Below are 19,899 nucleotides of genomic sequence, written 5' to 3' on the forward strand. Positions count from 1 at the left end.
ATGTTCTTTCCATCCACCATAATTCACGTTTCATTTCACGCCAACACCACACGGAAATAACTTTTAAAAAATCCCATACATATTCACTCGGGGAAATGATCGACGTTCTTATAAGAGGGAAGCCGATGATCACGTCTCAATCTACGCATCAGATTGCCCTTTCAGAACCGAACCTTATTACTTCCCGAGTGTAACCTCCATGGAGGCCATAAATATTGAAACGGAGCGCATATTTCAAAACAAGAAAAAAAAATAACACATAAAATTTCTTTGCCCCGCGCCTCTAATGTCGCGTCGCGTTTTCATTGTTGCATTCGATTCCTTCTAATCACGAATTAATGCCGGTTTTTTAAAACGGATTTTTTGGAAAATATTTGCTTAAATTTTTACATACATACATACATACCTACATAAAGTCACGCCTCTTTCCCGGAGGGGTTGGCAGAGACTACCTCTTTCCACTTGCCACTTCGCTTCATCCACATTCATAACTCTCTTCATACAAGCTCGGCGGTTTCGGGTACTTTTGCTTAAATTTTTTATGTTTGATTTTCCTAATGATCTTTTCTGTTTTGGATTTTGAATTGGAATGTCATATTGGTGTGAACAAGTAACAGACTCTGTTGTAATAGTATGTTGGTCTTTTTCTAATTTACAATTTCTTATAAGAATAAGTGAACATAACAACAATAGCTAATAGGATCTTTTTTATGAAATGTCGATTAAAAATTACTGAGTAATTAACTTAGTCTGATTTGACAGTTTTTTTTTATTTATATACTAAGTTAAGAAAATATGTACCTGCCTTCTACTTATACCTAATCTCAGGTACTACTGATCTTTTGAGCGTTATTAATAGACAGAGCCAATTGTCTAAACAAGATTCTCAACAAAATTCAGCTGGATAATATAATGATAGAAGTTTCAGAACCAATAAAAAAAGTCGTTGAATTGTCAGAAAATCGAACACGCTGCAAGAGATTAAAAAAAATATATCTTACACAATGAAACGTAACGTTTCTAAAACCGTACGACAACGGAGCCGCGCCGAGTGCGTCCCGACATAGATTTCTGCATTACTTTAGTATGCAAATGTTCGCGATACCGAGACACTGTAAGGGCAATTTAAATTATTTTTTATGGCGCTCAAGTGTATTGAGAAAGCAACCTACGGGATTAAACGCATCGGAATTGCCCTTAGATATTGTGTTCGTAAATTTTGAATGAACTTCCATTTTTGAAATTTTGAAAAGATACTTTTTTATTGTGATAAGTTTTGATGTTAGGTACTTTTATTGCAGCCAGTATTCGCGGTGTTCAGAATTATGTTTTTTTTTGTTGTTTATCCATGCACATAATACAAAATCAGTTTTGAATATGTATATTTAAAAAATAAGAAACCATAGAATTTACTTCGTAATTAAGAATATTCTTATTAGTTTATTTTTATTTTGATCTTATTAGAAAATAGCTTTGTTAATTTATCTCCTTACAGTATCTAACCTGATAAACTGTTTGAACATAGGAACTATTTTCTTGGGTAAATATTGATTAATAACCTAAAATTGCCTTCAAAATACGAGATAAGACAATAATGTGACAACTGAAATGATATAAAATGTTGAAAGAAACTTCGCGGAAAATCTGCCGCGAAACTGGCAAGAAAGTAGTAAATCGTCGTGTTACCCTATTTAATCCGGAAAACATTTACGAAATGCACGTAGCAAGGCGAAATCTGATTAGCTTCGATGATATATCGCCGGGACTCGCCGCCTTAGTGCCTTAATTTGAATATTAGACGCGTTATTGAAAAGAAAACTTTCTGAACGGCCCTCCGCAAGCTTTTAATGGTTATTGCCTGCCGCCGCTGTCTTATTTTCGAACGCTTCGGAAAAATATTCGGAAATTATTCGGTTCAGGTGTTTTGGAACGATATACCATGAAAAATTGGCTCTTTGAATGTTTTCCCATCTATGGTTTTCTTAATCTAAATCAAAGAATTTATCTTTATAACCAGAAACAATTTAAATTTAAAAAACCGTCACATTTCTTTCATAAATCAATTTAAAAATGGAATGCACATAAATTCGAGTCGCCTATTGACATTTCTAGTTATCATCAATTCGTTCATTATTTAGAGCATGTTCTTAATTCGTACGCGCGATTCGAATATCGAACGGAAGCGGAAACGGTACTGATTCTAATTTCAAACTAAATATCGCAACGTTTCTATTGATAAAATTTTGTGACGGGACTGTTATTATATTGAACGGAAATTTACGATAATAGAATATAAACCCTGTTTCATGCTAATGTGTCTGTACTAAGGCGTGATTCACACTGTAAGTCCCTGTTACATCCTCACATCTCTGGATAAGAGTACGAGGTGCGCTTGACCATGATCTGTCTAACCCGTCAACCTTTGCCGAAGATCCTAACCTTAATTGAAATCATGATCACCCATTTGCCTGAATGTGCAGGTTTTACCTCATAAGTTATTATTATTTTTTACTCTAATTAAGAAATTAGAAGCCAGTTCTACCGTCAATAAAGATAAAATAGACACAATCAAGGATTTTATTTCCGCCTTAGACATAATGAGATTATGAATAATAAATTTAATAATAGCTTGTTTCTCCCTCGGCTTACGCGTCCACCAACGCTTTTACAATAAAATGTTGCATTTTAAAATAGAATAGCGATAATGCGTTATATTACAGACGCCAATAACAGCCCAATGTAACACCAATTTAACTTTTTAGGTACATGGGGACGCGTCAACGGCATTGTACGTCTATTTTGGCGGGAAAGTCATAAAGTATGATTACCTTAATGTCGCCCGATTCGTTTTTGGGCCCGCGTTACTTTTCATATCGGGGTTCGGCTTTGGAAGTGATATCATGAGGCGAATAAATCACATTTCATTCGTATAAATGTAGATGAAATGTTGTTTCTGATGTAATTAGATGTTTATAGCAAGTACGGGCTAAATCAGTCTTTTCAAGACTGTTGGCTCTGTCTACCCCGCAAGGGATATAGACGTGATTATATGTATGTACGGTGTAAACTAAGTACTAAACACGTAAATTATAATCAATTCTTTATGATAGAGTTGTCTCAGATATTGTCGGAGGCCAGTTTCAGCTGTACTGTGTAGGTTGCTAGCCCATTGGCTAAAAGAAGAATCCCAAGTTTATAACTACCTACCTACAAATAGATTAATTCAAGTAAGTCAAAGCAGTTCCCGTAAACAATGGAGCCAATGAACTTCGAAGTTCGATATTCAAATCGAAGACAGAACTAGTGACGTGACATCTCAAACTTACAATTGAGTATCTCGCATTTATAATCGATCGATTATGCAGAGACAAGGTGACGCGGCGCAGGGAGGTCCGACGGAAGGATTACAAGCCGCATTAGCATACGTAATTTGTGAGCACATCTGTCCGTACGTACACGTGGGCGACTCTCGCTTTCTTATTGTTCAAATATATCATTTCGCTCCTTTGTTTGCTCGAATCGCGTTCTGATTCGAGATAGCTCGCGAGTAACACGGAAGTCATATCGTACAATTCGACTGGAGATTGTGTTTCTAGATATTTTTGTCGTCGGAATTGAAATAACTATGTTATGTTATTAACATTCATGCATACAAACAGTGATAAAGTTCCGTAATAAATTGTGCATTCAATTCGCTCTTCGAGTCACAATCACAAATCAATTTCGTTCGATTCGAAAATCAAAAATTCAAATCGTTCGAGACAAAGCGACATGTCGCCTAATGAGCCAATAACTTGCAAGACAATGGCCGGGTGTGGGCGTTCCGAATTCGAAATTATCACAAAAGAATATTAATGCAACACTTATTCAAATACACGATCCATATTCAAAAATTATCTTGTCGTTTAATTTGAATGGTGACGGCGACAAACTTTTTTCTACTGTTCTATTTTTGAATTATCGGGGCATTGTGATAGGTTTTTTTTTGGTATAGAAATGTTCCCCTAGCTTGTCAAAGAATTGTATGCGTTTTAATTGTACAGCCGTATTCAAATTTGGTAGTTCTTTTTTTAATCATTTAATAATTTTTGTTTATGATTCCTGTATGCCGCATACAGTCTTTATTACCGTTTCCTGTGCTGTCAACACTAATGAATGTGACGTCTGTGACGTAGGACATGTGCGCGCGTGTTCCCGGCTGTAGGAGACGAACAACACTTAATCGCGTTTATCGTTAAAAAAAATGTGGCCTTGAGCGCTGATACCATGACATCAAATATCACAGGGATACAGAAATTAAAATTCTTTGATGGCATTTAATAACACAAAAAAGGGGAGCGTAATCACGACTGAAATTCGTTTCGATCGAGAAACTCAAATTAGACGAATGGCGGTCGGAAGATTCTTTGTCTTCGGCCTAATGAGTTTTTAAGTCGATTATAGCAATTTTTCATAGAAAAACGCCTTTAGTGATGTATCGGTGGAATCAATCACTGTACGGCTTAAATTGTTCTTTGTAGCCTATCGGATTGTAGGCGAGGCCGAACAAATGAGTCGATAGAAGAACAGCCTTCTTTGATATTGAACTTTTGTTTCGTCCGCTCGATTGTGTAGGGCGATTTACAAAATGTCATATTGATGATGTGGGGCTTGATAGCCCATATGGAACCCATTACATTATACACGCTCTGGAAGTGTCTCTTGAATGGATAGATGTATAAGCTAGGCCTGTTTGATGCAGTGGTTATGTTCCTTAGTCTAATCAGTAGGTTTTGTTACGTTTTCGGTAGGTGTGTTTTGATCCTAGGTTAGGTCATGATGGAAATTAACTGTTTGTAATTGACCTAGTCTTGGATGTTTTTGTTTATATATTGTTTTCTTATAACAGTTTTGTTGAGTAAGTATCCCCTAAGGTTTATTTCTAGCGTTATCTGTGTAATTTGTCTCATATAAATTTATCTTTTATTTTTAGGAAGCTTAATTGTTTCTCTTCCCATAGTACAGACAGTACCTAAAAGTCAATTAAATGAGAGGCTTATCCCTAAATTTGGGTCACTTCTTTTAGGCGATCAGCTTATTCATCATTAAGTATTTGTATTAAAAAATTGTCACAACATCTCTCAAAGATCTTGTATAACCTTCGGTACATATATGGAATAGACTTTATTAACAATTGACCATTTTTAATAAATGAAAGGATATGACATGGTGTGACATGTTACAATGACATGCATGACTGTAGCGAGTGCTTAATGGGTTGATGGTTGATACTACATCGTTTCACAATCACCGGGTCAAGTGATTTACAAAATGTCATATTGATGGACACTGACGACGATCCGTGCCAATCCGTTTTTAAAAAGTAATGAAATCGGCACAGGTAGCCGAAAATTTGGCCGAAATAAACTGTTAAAAGCCGAATGCGCGGAACTGTCCGTCACATTCAGTATTCAAACGGGCACTGGCTGAATGGCCGTATTGTTTTAAAATCCGAACGCATAATGAACGGTCGTTCCTTTTTCAAAATCGTTAATCGAGCTCTTTCACTTCATTTGCCTTCCGATCGTTTATTTTTGCATTGTTTTAATTTCCAACTGGAATTGCATTGATTTATTTTGCCTATGGATTTATTTGAATTTAGAATGGTGTAATTCAATACGAATTAACGGAACGCCGTGTGATTGGTTAGCGCTTTGTTCGGTTTTTGAATTATAAGAATGGAAAATAAGATTAAATTTACCTCAAAAAGACACCACATCTTCTATTCTTGTCAACGTACCTGAAAATAAGTATATAGGAGTTTCAATTAGACAATTAAAACATGCTAAGACAATTATACTTACTATTGTAAAGACATGACAATAAATAGCTTAGTTAAAAGCATCTCAAGAACATTCAACCTTCATTTCTATTAAACTCTACTATAATTCGAACTAGATCCATTAAGGATCTAAAATTCTAACAATAGTTATCGTAATAATGTTGAATAGAAATATATCAACCAATAACAAGTCGTTATCGCTCTGTCAGGATCAAAGGAAAATGTAAAAAGTCACTCCTTATTTTTCCACATAAGACATGGGCGTGTCCCGGCCCGGGAACGCCTTGTGACGAAAACCTTCTCCCTTATCGAATAGAGGTGTTTTTCCAATAACGATATCGACCTTCGATCGGTTCCAAACGCCCTCACTATCTTACAAGATATCGAGAACGCCTTCTTAAAAACACACCGAAACCAATATTATACTTTATTACCGAAGCCTTAAGACCGTATTCCGATCGCGCGACGACATCGTAAAACATATTGATGTGATATCGGTTTTCCATTAGCCGCTGCAATGGAAACTCGACTTTACTGCGCTTACGGTGAGTCTGTATTCGTGTGTGGTCTGAGCAAGGAATGTATTGACGTGTTATCGGAGATGTTTGCGTCCTTTTCATTTCTGTGCTTTCCTCGTATGCGCGTCTCTCTCATCGGCGCAGGTCGTGAGATGACTTGGTCTTTGTTGAATTTCTGCGCATTTTTTCTTATTAAATAGCGCTAACAAAATGTTTAGCACGCTACGCCGGTTATGGGCGCCTAGTACACCAAGCCATTGAGATGTCTTATATATTGATTGATTTGTATGTTTATGACGGACATTTTAAGATAATCTTTGCTTCCATGCTGCCCTGGTAGCTGAGAAAAATATACTGTGTGCTATGCTTTTCATTTCGCTTAGATTGTAAAAAAATAAATTATAAGCTTGTGATTTTTAATGACACGGGCATAATAACCGATCTATCTTTGAATCTCAACTAAAATATACTATACTAGCGGCCCGCCCCGGCTTCGCACTGGACATATTTTTGTGTTTTATATTTTGAAATAAATTTATTTCAAAACAAATTTATGCCTATGTCACTTTTGAAGGTCTATTCTATATCTGTGCCAAATTTTATCAAAATCGGACCAGTAGGTTTTGAGTTTATTCCACACAAACATACAAAAATACAAATCTTTCCTCTTTATTATTAGTGTGGACTAGAGGCTGCCCGCGACTTCGTCCGCGTGTTATCAATCCCGCGGGAACTCCGGGATAAAAAGTAGCCTATATATGTCTGGCCTATCTATTCCGGGTCTTCAGCTACCTACATACCAAATTTCATCGTAATCAGTTCAGTAGTTTTTGCGTGAAAGAGTAACAAACATCCATACTGACATACAAACTTTTGCATTTATAATATTAGTAGGATACATAGAAATAACAAGACTCAAAATGGCTTTACAGCTTTTTTGAGTATTGTGGTGACGTCTTCTGTCTCGTAAGAGTGATGAATTTCTCATAATGAAGTTTATTAGTTCACCGTTGCTCCAATATCTCTAGCAACTGTATAGGCTAAGTCTAATATGAAATAAGCCATTAGTTTTCCACTCGTTGTCCTAGATTTTCGCAAAATGTATTGTTTGTTTAGAAATAAACTAGTTGACACAATACCAGGGTGATAGACTGCTCCTGAGAATATTAAATAAATTTACTGAACAATTTTAACACGAGTCTATAATTTGACTGGAGTTTCGTTACTAACTTCATATCAAATTACTAAAGATAATCTTTCACACATGTCTTTTAACTAACCTTTATTGATTCAACTCTTTTTTTTTTAGTTTCATTTATAGTGAAACATATTTGGTATAAAAATATTTAGTCCTTTGTCGGAGAATTGACAATGTAAGGCTTAGTAAGTTGTACTGTTAACAACCTTGAAATTATAAATGATGCTGAAATATTAGGTACAATTAGATCTTATCCATCATCGTGTAGTCGAACGAAAATCAAAATTCGAACAACCAAAAAAACAAATGCGTACTAACAAATTGAAATTAGAACAGCTTAAATTTATTTATATGTATTTGAATTTCGAATCACATCGACCTGATAGGCAAAGCGCAGTAACTCTGACACATAATTTTCTTAGACATTTATTATGTTATTATATTTTCTGTGAATATTTGTTTTAGCCGTTAATGTGTTATTTCGAATCTACTAGGAATAACTTTCCGAAACATAAATATGATACATGTGGCGTCTCAATCGTTAGTTTTGTTTGATTTTTTTGGTCCGTCGGGATATTTATGTTATGATTGTAGGGATAAATCTGGATGTAATACTGTAATTAGTTACCCGGTATTAATGAGGTTTGTTTGTATGAGAATATGTTTTATTACATATTTTATGGGAGTCGTAAACATTGAGGGATTAAAATTATCTTCGTGCGACACATGATTCCCACTATTGGGCAGCAAATGTTACAAAATTGGATCACGTTTTCAATATTTAAAAAAAAAATTGTGAGAAATATACGAGGGGTAATTTTCAATCTAATACTTATTTAAAACATCTCTTAATTTTCATCTTCATTTCATAAGTCCTTAGTAGATGTTTTAACTGTTTATAGTCAAAAATACATACATACATACATATGATCACGTCTATATCCCTTGCGGGGTAGACAGTGCCAACAATCTTGAAAAGACTGAATGGCCATGTTCAGCTATTTGGCTTAATGATAGAATTGAGATTCAAGTAGTGACAGGTTGCTAGCCCATCGCCTAAAGAAGAATCCCAAGTTTGTAAGCCTATCCCTTAGACGCCTTTTACGACATCCATCGGAAACAGATGGAGTGGTCCTATTCTTTTTTTCAATGGCGCCGGGAACCACACGGCACATAGTGTAGTCAAAAATTTCTGAAAATAATGTCAGATGGATTGACCTTGTGATCCATTAAGTAAGAAAGAATACTATTCAGTAGATATTAACTCAGTAGAATATTGAATGATCAGCTCAATCATCTTTATTGGCGATCTGGATTCAGACATAACATTAATAAGCAATATCCTTTTACCACAGACATACATATAAATAGACAAGTTTAACGTTTTATTGATTAAAAAAAACAGTTTCGGATTTGTGAAAAAAAGTGTAAAACAGTTTTATTTGATACGCAATTAGATTTATAAGATTTTTTAAGCAAATAGGGCTTCTATACTTTACTATTACTGTTGATAGATCTATGTTTAAGAGAAAGACTTATAATAATCTACATAGCAAGTGGAATTGACCTTATATAAATGTTGTTTTTTATATAAGGTTAATAGTATGTAGAATGGCATAGGATATAGAGTTCAGATTTTCGACAAAAAAAAAATAATAAAGGCGAAAAGTTTTAATTGTGGCTCATGCCATTTCTACTTAGTTGGTTAGCCTATGTTTAACCTTTAATAAACCGATTGCACGTGTTTCATAAGATCAGGCAATTCGGAACCTTATCACGATATTATAAAGATCATTTTTGGAATTTTGCTTATTATGGCAATGAATCTTTTGTATGGATCGATGGTTGAGATCAATACACGATTCGTCACATGGATTAAATTACTATTTTTCATGTTTATTTTATCATAAGCGGCTTATGAACTACTGGGCATTGGAATACTAAACTAATATTTTAAATGCGAAAGTAAGTTTGTTTGTTTATTGTCTCTTCATGGATAATCTACTGAATCTATCTACTTGAAAATTATCGTCTGTATGCCTTGCGGGGTAGACAGAGTCAACAGTCTTGAAAAGACTGAAAGGCCACGAATAGATACATTGATGAAAACATTTATTATTTTCTAAAATAGTTGTTTTCATAAATGTATTCGTTAAATTTAATAAAAAGAAAACATTACTATCTAACCAGTTAATTATCAAAGATCAACTACGAAAAGTCGAGTAAAGGATAAAAACAAAACGTTATTTTGTTTAAGTTCTTGTTGAACAATTTGGGATAAACTAACAGACAGTTAAACTATTGACCGTAATTAGGGCGATGGCCCGTGACAGGATACAATGGTAATTCCAGGATTATCCCGATAGAACACCTCTTGACCCCGTCACTTCTTAACTAACAACCAGTTTCTGATGACCTCAGAAGTAGATCACCAAGGAACTACCTACTAAGTAATTACTTCGCCAAAAAATCTGTGAAAGAAAATAGATATTTCATTTTTGTAGTGATATCTACTAATTGATTAAAAGAATCTAGAAATTGATTGCCCAAAAACCTAAAAAAACACAGAAATTTGATTATGTATGAGATACGCTAAGTATTTGGTTTAACAGAGTCCTTTACTTCATTTACAAAAAAAAAGCCTGATGACTGCCTGTACTTAAAATAAGCCTGAAACTTTTACTGTAATTGCGCAACAAAAAAAGAAAAAAAAAAATTTGCAATAAAAAAGTTACTTAACATTTTCAAAAATAGAATATCATTTATGGCCACTAAAACATATAACTACTTTTATATTAAAAAAAAAAAAACGTTAAAAACCCGGATATAATGGAACGTACTCGTACAACCCAAAAAGTTGTCAATTCATTTTGCACGTGCCACAAATAATTTGGTATGAAAAGCAAATTATGTAGACTCCAAACGAGGGGTCAACTTGTAATGGCGTTGTACTAGATCAAACTGGTTTTCGGCGGCTTTGACCGGACTTTTCTCGCCGACGGAACCCTTTCTCTTGTCTATTATTCAAAGTGACCCCAGATCTAGCGGTGGGGTTACATGGCGATTGAGTTTTCTAGTTGTTTTAAGATTATTGCATTAATTTTTAACAATGTTTATGTATTCAAATAATTATTCTTTTTTATTTTATTTGTAATGTATATATTTTGAACGGGCAAGAGATCTATAATTTATTACATAAAATTTTACTTAAATTTGTTTGTTTATTTGTTTGTAAACTCTTTATTGCACATAAAAAGAAATATAAAAAATAAACAGTCGTTGTATTAAGAAGAATACGTAAAAATCGATATTAAATAGCAATTTAAAATAACTATTTATTGTTTAACACAGCCATAACTCATATATAATTCTCAAACATAACCAAAAAATATACCAACCCCACAACTCACTATCTCTGATATCAAAAATCATGCCATTAACTTCGAATACGGAATTAATCGAAAGTTCATTACTTAATTAACATACAAAAAAATTCGTTAACGGACAGGTGTTATACGACCCTTCATTAATATTATCTTCAATCTCTCAATAATCTAAATACATGTGAACCGACCCCTCAGTCCCTCAGGGCGAAGATCGAAAGGGCGCCGGGTAACTCCAAACCGATACTATGAAGTATTTATTGAGCTGTGGTTGACCAAAAGTATTACATTGTTTAGTTATGCCATTTCGTCTGCATGCCTTGGAATGGAACGTTTCACGAAAGCGTAAGGTCTATTTTGGTTTGATTTATTAATGAATAGGGATTGTTCTAAATTTAATTTTTTAAGATGGAATTCTATAATTTTTGTTTGTATTTAGAACTTCATTTGTTGGATGGTCAATGTCTTACAATGGGTAATCTAATTGGTTCTCTTTAACTTTTTTTAAAATTATGAAATGCAAAGATAATAAATAAATAGTGATATTTTCCAGAGACCTGAGAGCTAATTATTACCTTTTTTTTTAATTCAATTTGATTCATTCTCATCTATTTATCAAAAATACAAAATTTCTACAGAAATGATTTTTTCACCAGTTCTAAAATCTGAGATATATATTTATTGGTGACCAAAATAAATCGCCGATAGCTCTGTGGCAGATGCGCCCTGTCACTGTCACGGGTTTGATTCCCGACACCTGTTGTTTTCAAACTCTTCGATTACGCCCATTAGCAGATATTTAATACGATTGAGCGAGTGAAGAGAAAAAAAAACAAATGATAGGAAAATTTTGAAAAATTCGTAAAAGTTTTTAGTTTTATACTGTACTTATTACAAATTGAAATATATTTGAAACAAGAGATGAAATTCTGTATTGCATGCATACATATAATCTCGTCTATATCCCTTGCGGAGTAGACAGAGCCAACAGTCTTAAAAAGGTCACGTTAAGCTGTTTGGCTTAATGATAGAATTGAGATTCAAATAGTGACAGGTTGCTAGCCCATCGCCTAAAAGAAGAATCCCAAGTTTATTCAGTATTCCCGTATTTATTAACAATTATAACAACAAGCCTGTTATTATCTAGCTTACAGAATACCTCTTTTATATGAGGAGTTAAAGTAAGTACAGTTAAAATCAGAATGGGTTTGACGATGCGGTCAGAGGCAGGCATCTGATCAAGTGCGGTCGGCTAATAGCTATTTGATCGGAGTTAGGAAAGTTGTTTGCAAACCAAACTCGTAATTATTTAATGGACAATTTCACTAATCTCTCTCTCACTCTTGCTTTTTGCTCTTTTTGATTGTATGTTTATGTTTAGTTTATTTTCATTTTAACCCTTTAAATTCTTTAGTTAGTTTTGAAATCGTTAATTAAGCCAAAGCTGAACGCGGCCTATAAGTCTTTACAAGACTCTGTCTTCCCCGCAAGGGATATAGACGAATCACGGTTTAACGGACTATTAATGGCGGTTTTATGAAATGCGTATTGTCCCAAATTGTAAAAAGCGAAATTTTACGCAGATTATGAAAGGGGAGAGTGCAGTGAGTACGTTAGTTTATTTCTTTCTTGTGGATAAAATCTTAGATATATATACATACATGACACAGCTGATGATAGACAAGATCCAGCAGTAGCTCTTATTTTGTATTTACTTGTCAATATACAATGGCCAGGGTGTTTTATTGAATCAAATGAAGGTTTATATAACACACAATATTCATATTACGCATAATAATCAAACTGGTGCAGATTAAAGATAACCAGTTTTGGTAATACAAATAGAAAAACCAAAGTAAAATCAACAATCTTACAACACAATAAAAAATAAATTATTCAAAACGAATAATAAAAAAATGTGGAATAGAAAATATGACCACTTTAGGAAAATTCAATGGGGCGTGGGGATGAGAATAGACGTATCTTTGCCGGTGTGGGACTCATCCGATTTCCGAATGGCACCGATAGCGGAAGCGGCGCCCCCTACCGGATGTGCGTTGAGCGGGAAAATAGGCGGAAGTATCGCCGGAGAAAAAATTCGGAAAAGAATCCCTCTGACAAATTTGCATTCGAAAGGGCACTTTTGTGTGTTTTGCTCGGCGATCGGTTGTAAATTTGTCAGATTGTCAATTCACCACAAACGCTCCACGCCGCCACTTTTGTTATGTTAATATTGTTTCTTGAAATATCGCGATTTCGGGTTACACCATTTTTTTTTCTGGAGGGACGCGAATCGGTTTAATAAGGATAACATTTTGGATTTGGAGCGTTCGTTCGAAAAGAAATTGGATTCCGAATTCAAAATCGAGGAGTGCGTAATTAGACAGGTGATTCGCTAATTCGTATAAAGAATTCGAGTCGTGAAGCCATCGAGTCGGGTCGGGAGCTGTGGGAACGTCACGTAGAGTAATCGGCATCCGAGCAAAAAGTGGCCAGTGTGCGCGATTGTACATGCTTAAAGATGCTTTTTTATTATAACGAAAACAGATGAATGTGATCTTTATCTAACGATAATAAGACAGTATTTTCAATGGTGTTGTTTTACTAATCAACGCAGTCACTTTTGATTGCACTGTTTTGTAGAGGAAATATGGATGTAGCTTTTGGATGCATAGCAGCGCATTACAAAGACTAGAATATTTTACTAATATACTTTTTTAAAAATGTGGCAAATCTTGGCACACAATACACTCTTTTTCAATATTATAAAAATGAGAATTTCAGTTCGCTGGACCAATATCGAAAAAAAAACTGTATGTCTACGTTTTTTCCCTGGAAATTCCCACGGGAGCGAAGGCGCAGCTAGTTTATAATTCGCCATCATCACTGGTTGTAAACAAACAAATATTGACATTGGCGGAGTTCGTCACAGCATCGACACACGCTCCCCTCGTTGCAATAAAACTGCACGCACGGCCCTGACCTCGCCAGGGTTGCCGCTGTCGTGACGCGCACTAGTCGTAGTCATGTGTGTCGTTCGTAATTTGAAAATTTTCGCAGCGTTTTTTTAATATAACGCTTTTTTTTTCATAAACTACATTGATTCATTTTTATGGTTTTTTTTATATCTTTTTTTTATTTTAAATTACAATGAAGTATTTACATGATTTTAGAGTTAAGGGCTTTTTTAGTTTAGTTTTAGTTTAAGCTAAAAAAATACTTTGTATGATTTTTTTGATAAATTAAACAGATTTTGTCTTGATCTAAAAATCGGGACTTGTGACAACTCAATGATATAAATCCTGGGACCTTATAACTTAGAGGTAAGCAGTACCGTTGCACCAAACATACCTTCAAGTTCTTATTTAAAAATTATTAGTTTTCAGATAATTTTTTTTAATAAACTTCGTATAACTACTTACACCGATTCCTATCACCCCTAGCTCAGAAGCCGAAGGAAGTGGGGGCATTTGATCGATCATCTCGAACTGTACAACCGGCCGAGATCACTTTAAATGTCATATCGCTGTATTGTGCAATATCCCGTCTATAGGTATAACATAGTAAGTACATAGTTATAGAAAAAAAAAATTAACAAATCCGTCCAGTAGTTCCGGAGTTGTACATACAGATAAGTAGACAGGATATTCTATTACTTAAAAAATTTCCACCATAGTTTTTTTCTTAAAACTTTTTTATTGTCAATGAAAACTCACTAGAGATTTTTTAAATCACTCATTATTGCTATCCAAAATAAAAAGTAAACAGCGAATTAACGTTTTTAAAATTAATCAAATAAATGAATAACGTCCCCGTACAGAAATAAATTCGATTGAAAATCGAATGCTGTTCGGAATTCGAACGAGTCGGTGTCGCCGGCTGGCGGCGTCTTCAAAAAGCCGGCCGAGCGTAATTTTGACAATTAAAACGCTGAGCATCGCGCACATTGTCTCCTCGAGACCGCGTGTCCTTGGCAGGAATTTCAAATTCGGAACGTTCTCTTTTTAAAATTCGCGACCAGTTTGATTTGTACCCTCGCAGTTTCCCGCCGTTCCGTTGTTTATGGTACTCGATTTTTTTTAATAACGCAAGAAGATGTCCACGGTAAATTTTTACGAGCGTGTTTTCATCATACTTTTTCTGCTTTTAATATCTATCGTTTAGTTTTAAACTGTAATAAATTAGATCTATCGCTCGTAATATCGGATTTTAATGTTCGAATTTTTCGTTCAATACGTCGCTGGTGTTGGTTCCCGAATAAGTCAAGGTTTTATTGCTCATAAAATTTTAGGATCGGTATGTGACTCTATTTCGTTAAACGATCGATTTTAAGAGGCTCTATTGGACTCGTTATGGTTTTTATGGCTCAAGAAAAGTTCCTAATTAAAAGATTATAATCTTTCGAGTTCGTTTTGTCTATATCTGACATGGATATTATGTTTATTCTGGACCACTAAAGCTGCCCAAATAGAATTTAGCTCGGCTATGTCCACCCCGTAAGTTATAAAGACGTGATATGTGTGTGTAAACAAAATTCGTTTTAATCTTCGGCATCCAATATTTTCAGTTCAACGGATTCTTGACTATTAGCCAAGAACATTTGGATGACTATAGGACATTATGCGTACACCCACGTTGCATTGTCAATATGTTATACACACATATAAATAAATAAATATAAATAAATAAATAAATATAAATAAATAAATAAATATAAATAAATAAATAAATATAAATAAATAAATAAAAATATATACTAGCTGTTGCCCACGGCTTCACACACGCATCATAAGCCCTACGGGAACACAATTTTTTCGAGATAAAAGGAATTGCACCTAAGGGAATGGTTTAAAGATCGAATTGAGATATTGAGCGATGCTAGCTCATCGTCCAAAAGAATTTTAAGTTTATAAAAAAATGCTGCTAGTACAATGTTTTTAACAGACAAGCATGGAATGTATCTATGCATACATACATACATTTAATCACGTCTACATCCCTTGCGGGGTAGACAGAGCGAGGGTAGAATATACTGATATATATACGCCTAAAAGAAGAATCCCAAGTTTATAAGTAGGTATATCCCTTAGTCGCCTTTTACGACATCCATAGGAACGAGACGTATTGGTTTTATTCTTTTTTTTTATTGGTGCCGGGAACCACACGGCACAAGAGAAAGGTATATAAGTGGGATAAAACCCTAAAAACCTCTTTAACTCATAATTTACGTTAGCAACTGTAGTTATATAGCTCAAACTGAATCGAGTTCAATTGACTAACGATTGATTATTCAATCAGAGCTGATTGATCGGCATTATCTGATAATAGGCGAACAATTGACGGTCACAATCGAATGCAGCGATTGCGTGATCACGAATGTTGCGCATGCGCATCACGCTATTTTTTTGAAGTACCTACATACATAAATACATACATATGGTCACGTCTATATCCCTTGCCGGGTAGACAGAGCCAACAGCCTTGAAAAGACTGAATGGCCACGTTCAGCTATTCGGCTTAATTATAGAATTGAGATTCAAATAGTGACAGGTTGCCAACTCATCGCCTAAAAAAGAATCTCAAGTTTGTAAGCCTGTCCCTTAGTCGCCTTTTACGACATCCATGGGAAAGAGATAGAGTGGTCCTATTCTTTTTTGTATTGGTGCCGGGAACCACACGGCACTTTTTGAAGTACGGGCTAAGTTAGGTAGGTATATCATGTGATGTCAAAAATGTCTCTTCCCCTTTATCCCTGATAGACAGAATCTTAAAGGCGACGTTCAGCTGGATACCCCAATGATAGAATTATGATTCAGATAGTGACAGGTTTTTAGCCATCGCCTAAAAGAAAAATCCCAATTTAGAAAGATTTCGTCTTGATTGACTTTTACAAAGTAGTTTTTTTAGTTTTTGGTAGTTCTTGTTCGAAAACCAACAGGTTTCGTAACATCGAAAATAAAGCCTTAGCTTATAGATAAGCTGAAATAATTAAATTAAAATTTTGTTCATGTATATTTAAGTAAATATATTTTAAGGATGAAACAAGAGCCATAAAATAAGTAATACTCATAACGCTGTAAATGCAAATAAAAAGGTCGTTCGCTTCGATTGCAATGTGGGTGGCAGCTGTAGGAATTGTTTGATATTGACAGAATTGTATATTTATTTATCAGAAAGAAATCAATTACTCAGTAATTAAGGATGTATTTTAATTAAAGTTATCCTTAAGCATTTACTAAAATTTAAACTTACGTGCTTTTAATAAAAAATAAAAGCGATCATAGGCAATCAATTTATTAAAGTTATCCTTAAGCATTTACTAAAATTTAAACTTACGTGCTTTTAATAAAAAATAAAAGCGATCATAGACAATCAATTTATCCCCAAAAATTAATAAAACACTGGCCACATAAACGAGAGTCGAAAATTAAAACGAAATTGAATTAAATCATAAAAAGTGCCGCGTTTAAATTTGGAACACATCCCTTGCGGGGAATCAATAAGGCACGTTCAATAAAAAATTTCGCGCGCGTAAATCGTTTTGCAGGGGCGCGGCAACAAAGATGTCTCAGTCAAGGCGGAGACATTGGACGTGATCTGTTTGCGAAAAAATACCTTAAGCACCACTTCACCTGTAGCGGGACCCTCCGAGGGGTTCCGTTTTCTTTTGAACTTGTAAACATCGGCTTAAGATGTTGTCGGCAAATCGCTGCGGTTCCGAACTTCGATTACCCCTCTTTTGTTTCCGATTGTCCGCCATTTTTCTTTGACGTTTTCAACAAGCTATTAAGTATTGTGTTGTAACAAATCAATATGTAAACGATTTTCGCAGTGCTGAGTGAATGACAGCGTAGAGATGAAACTTTAGTGGTCAATTTTGAAAATAAGTATAAATGTGCCTGTGTCAATAAACGGGTATGTTAAGTTTGTTTGGTCATGTGGAGAGGATGAATGAAAGCAGGTTGACTAAGCAGATATACAAGGAGAGTGTGGAGGGACTCAAATTAAAGACGTCCTGGCAAAGGGTCAAGAGTACCCGAAACCGCCGAGCTGACACGATGAGTGTTATGAATGTGGATGAAGCGAAGGAAATATACAGAGATCGTGACAAGTGGAAAGATGTAGTTTCTGCCTGCCCTTATGGGGAAAAGGCGTGATATTCTGTATGTACGGTTTTATGGCTTCCTATGGCTTAGTTTATGGAGCACTATAATGGATTTTTTTTATTTCTTGATATTTTTGGCTTAATGCGAATAAAAATGAAAACTTTATTTTGCAAAAAAAATAATAATAATAACCGTACAAGGTTTGTACATAAAAAAGTGGACTTTTATGCCGGGTGTAATTAGCGGTCGAACAATTTTATAATTTGCGTAAATATTACTTCAAAAACTCGCTACGTTTATAAATTTTTTCGGCCAAAAAAAAACTGTCAACATGTGCTGTTAAAATGATACACTGTCTCTTTAATTTATAAGGTTTAAACAAAATTAGTAGTTACGCCCTTAATTTCAGAGTTTAAAATACTTTTATGAAAAGTATTCCGTTGTCATTCCGACAGAAAAAAAAAGTTTTGAATCGCGCAAAATGTAAATTTTCCAGTTGCGATACAAAAATGGCCCATTAGTGCTTTTGCGCGAATTCCCATCTTTGACATTTTTGTAGCTTTGGCGAACTACCACAATCATTTTTCTTTAAAATTAATAGAATTCTGAAAGTAATTATGAAATATCTTAATTAAATTCGGTTTATATTGTTGAATTCAGTGTTTCGCTTTATGTCTAATAGATTTTAATTGCTGTTTATGATCTCGAAGTTAATTAATTATTTTTATGTTTGTTTATTATATTCATAATTTAAGCTTTAACAATCAACTAAGCTAAATTATACAATTAATTAAAATCAAAGTACGATTTTCTTTTAAATTTAAAGTATGCATATTGTTGCAAGTGGAAAGATGTAGTCTTTGCCTACCCCTTCTGGAAAGAGGCGCGATTTATGTGTAAATGTCAATTTAATTCAAATCGAAAGTTAACTAAATTTATTTCTCGGTGGTCTCAAATCAATACAAATATTGTAAAAGCGTGTAACGGATATTAGCGACTTTTTTCGACTACCCGCATTCAGAATATACGTGTGAAGTGCCAGTGAGGTGGTAAGGTGGCACGGTATCGACTGTCGATGCTAATAAATTTTACAATAGGACAGCCCTACGCTAAGGGTGCTAACATTAGAATAAAAAAAAAAGATTTTTGATTTTTATATTTTGAAAAAAAAAGTGTTTTACTTTAAAATTAATTTACATTTAGTAACCTAACGATGTTTGTGTAACTAAAATGTTATAAAACTTTCAACAATGTATACCTACTCAGAAGTCGTTTCATCTAATGAATAAAATTTAAGGAGTCTATCCATAGATTGTAGACTCCGATATTTGTTAATACAATCGAATGGATATTTTTTTTTTCTAAAAATATAACTCGCACCCTGTGGGGTAGATCACACACTGACTCAATAAAAAGTGTTGGTTTCCCTCCGAACTATTATCCCATTCTTTGATGTTTTACTATCCCGACGGGAGTGGCTAAATTGAGTGAACGGGATTCGGGACTTCGGCTTTTGTCGCATCCGCTTTTTAGTCAAACTTTGTCAACTCAATTGTGAATTGAACCTTAAACTCCATAGCTATGATCAAAAACGGAAAGAGAGAAACAAAACTGAAGTATTTTATATGTAAATTAATTAATACTGTACCTAACGTTTCCCCTGAACAGAAAATAAAAAAACGACGACTTATCCAATGTGTTTGATTGAAAAACACGAATGTGGATGCTAAAATGCAATTGATACAAATTACCTGGCCGCCATTGGAGCGTTAAAAAATAAATTGGAGAAAATAAAAAGCTTAGACAATACCGGCACACGTCTCCCGCCCGGAGACGCGGCAATGGAAACAAATTAATAATTAATTTTTGCGCG

General features: G+C 34.5%; 1 protein-coding gene across 4 annotated transcripts in view; it reads right to left on the minus strand.

The window, feature by feature from the left end:
• Positions 1 to 19,899, minus strand: part of LOC106133261 (homeobox protein cut) — a 157,700-nt gene that overhangs the window by 102,890 nt on the left and 34,911 nt on the right. The window contains exon 3 of one of the 4 annotated variants that reach the window (XM_060950639.1): positions 5,741 to 5,779. The exons of the other annotated variants lie outside the window; for them this stretch is intronic. Coding sequence (XP_060806622.1) covers positions 5,741 to 5,758 — 18 coding nt within the window. The 5' untranslated portion in view covers positions 5,759 to 5,779. The remainder of the gene's footprint in view (positions 1 to 5,740; positions 5,780 to 19,899) is intronic. 4 annotated transcript variants of the gene reach the window in all.

Source organism: Amyelois transitella, chromosome 22, assembly GCF_032362555.1.
Source record: "Amyelois transitella isolate CPQ chromosome 22, ilAmyTran1.1, whole genome shotgun sequence".
Lineage (NCBI taxonomy): Eukaryota > Metazoa > Arthropoda > Insecta > Lepidoptera > Pyralidae > Amyelois > Amyelois transitella.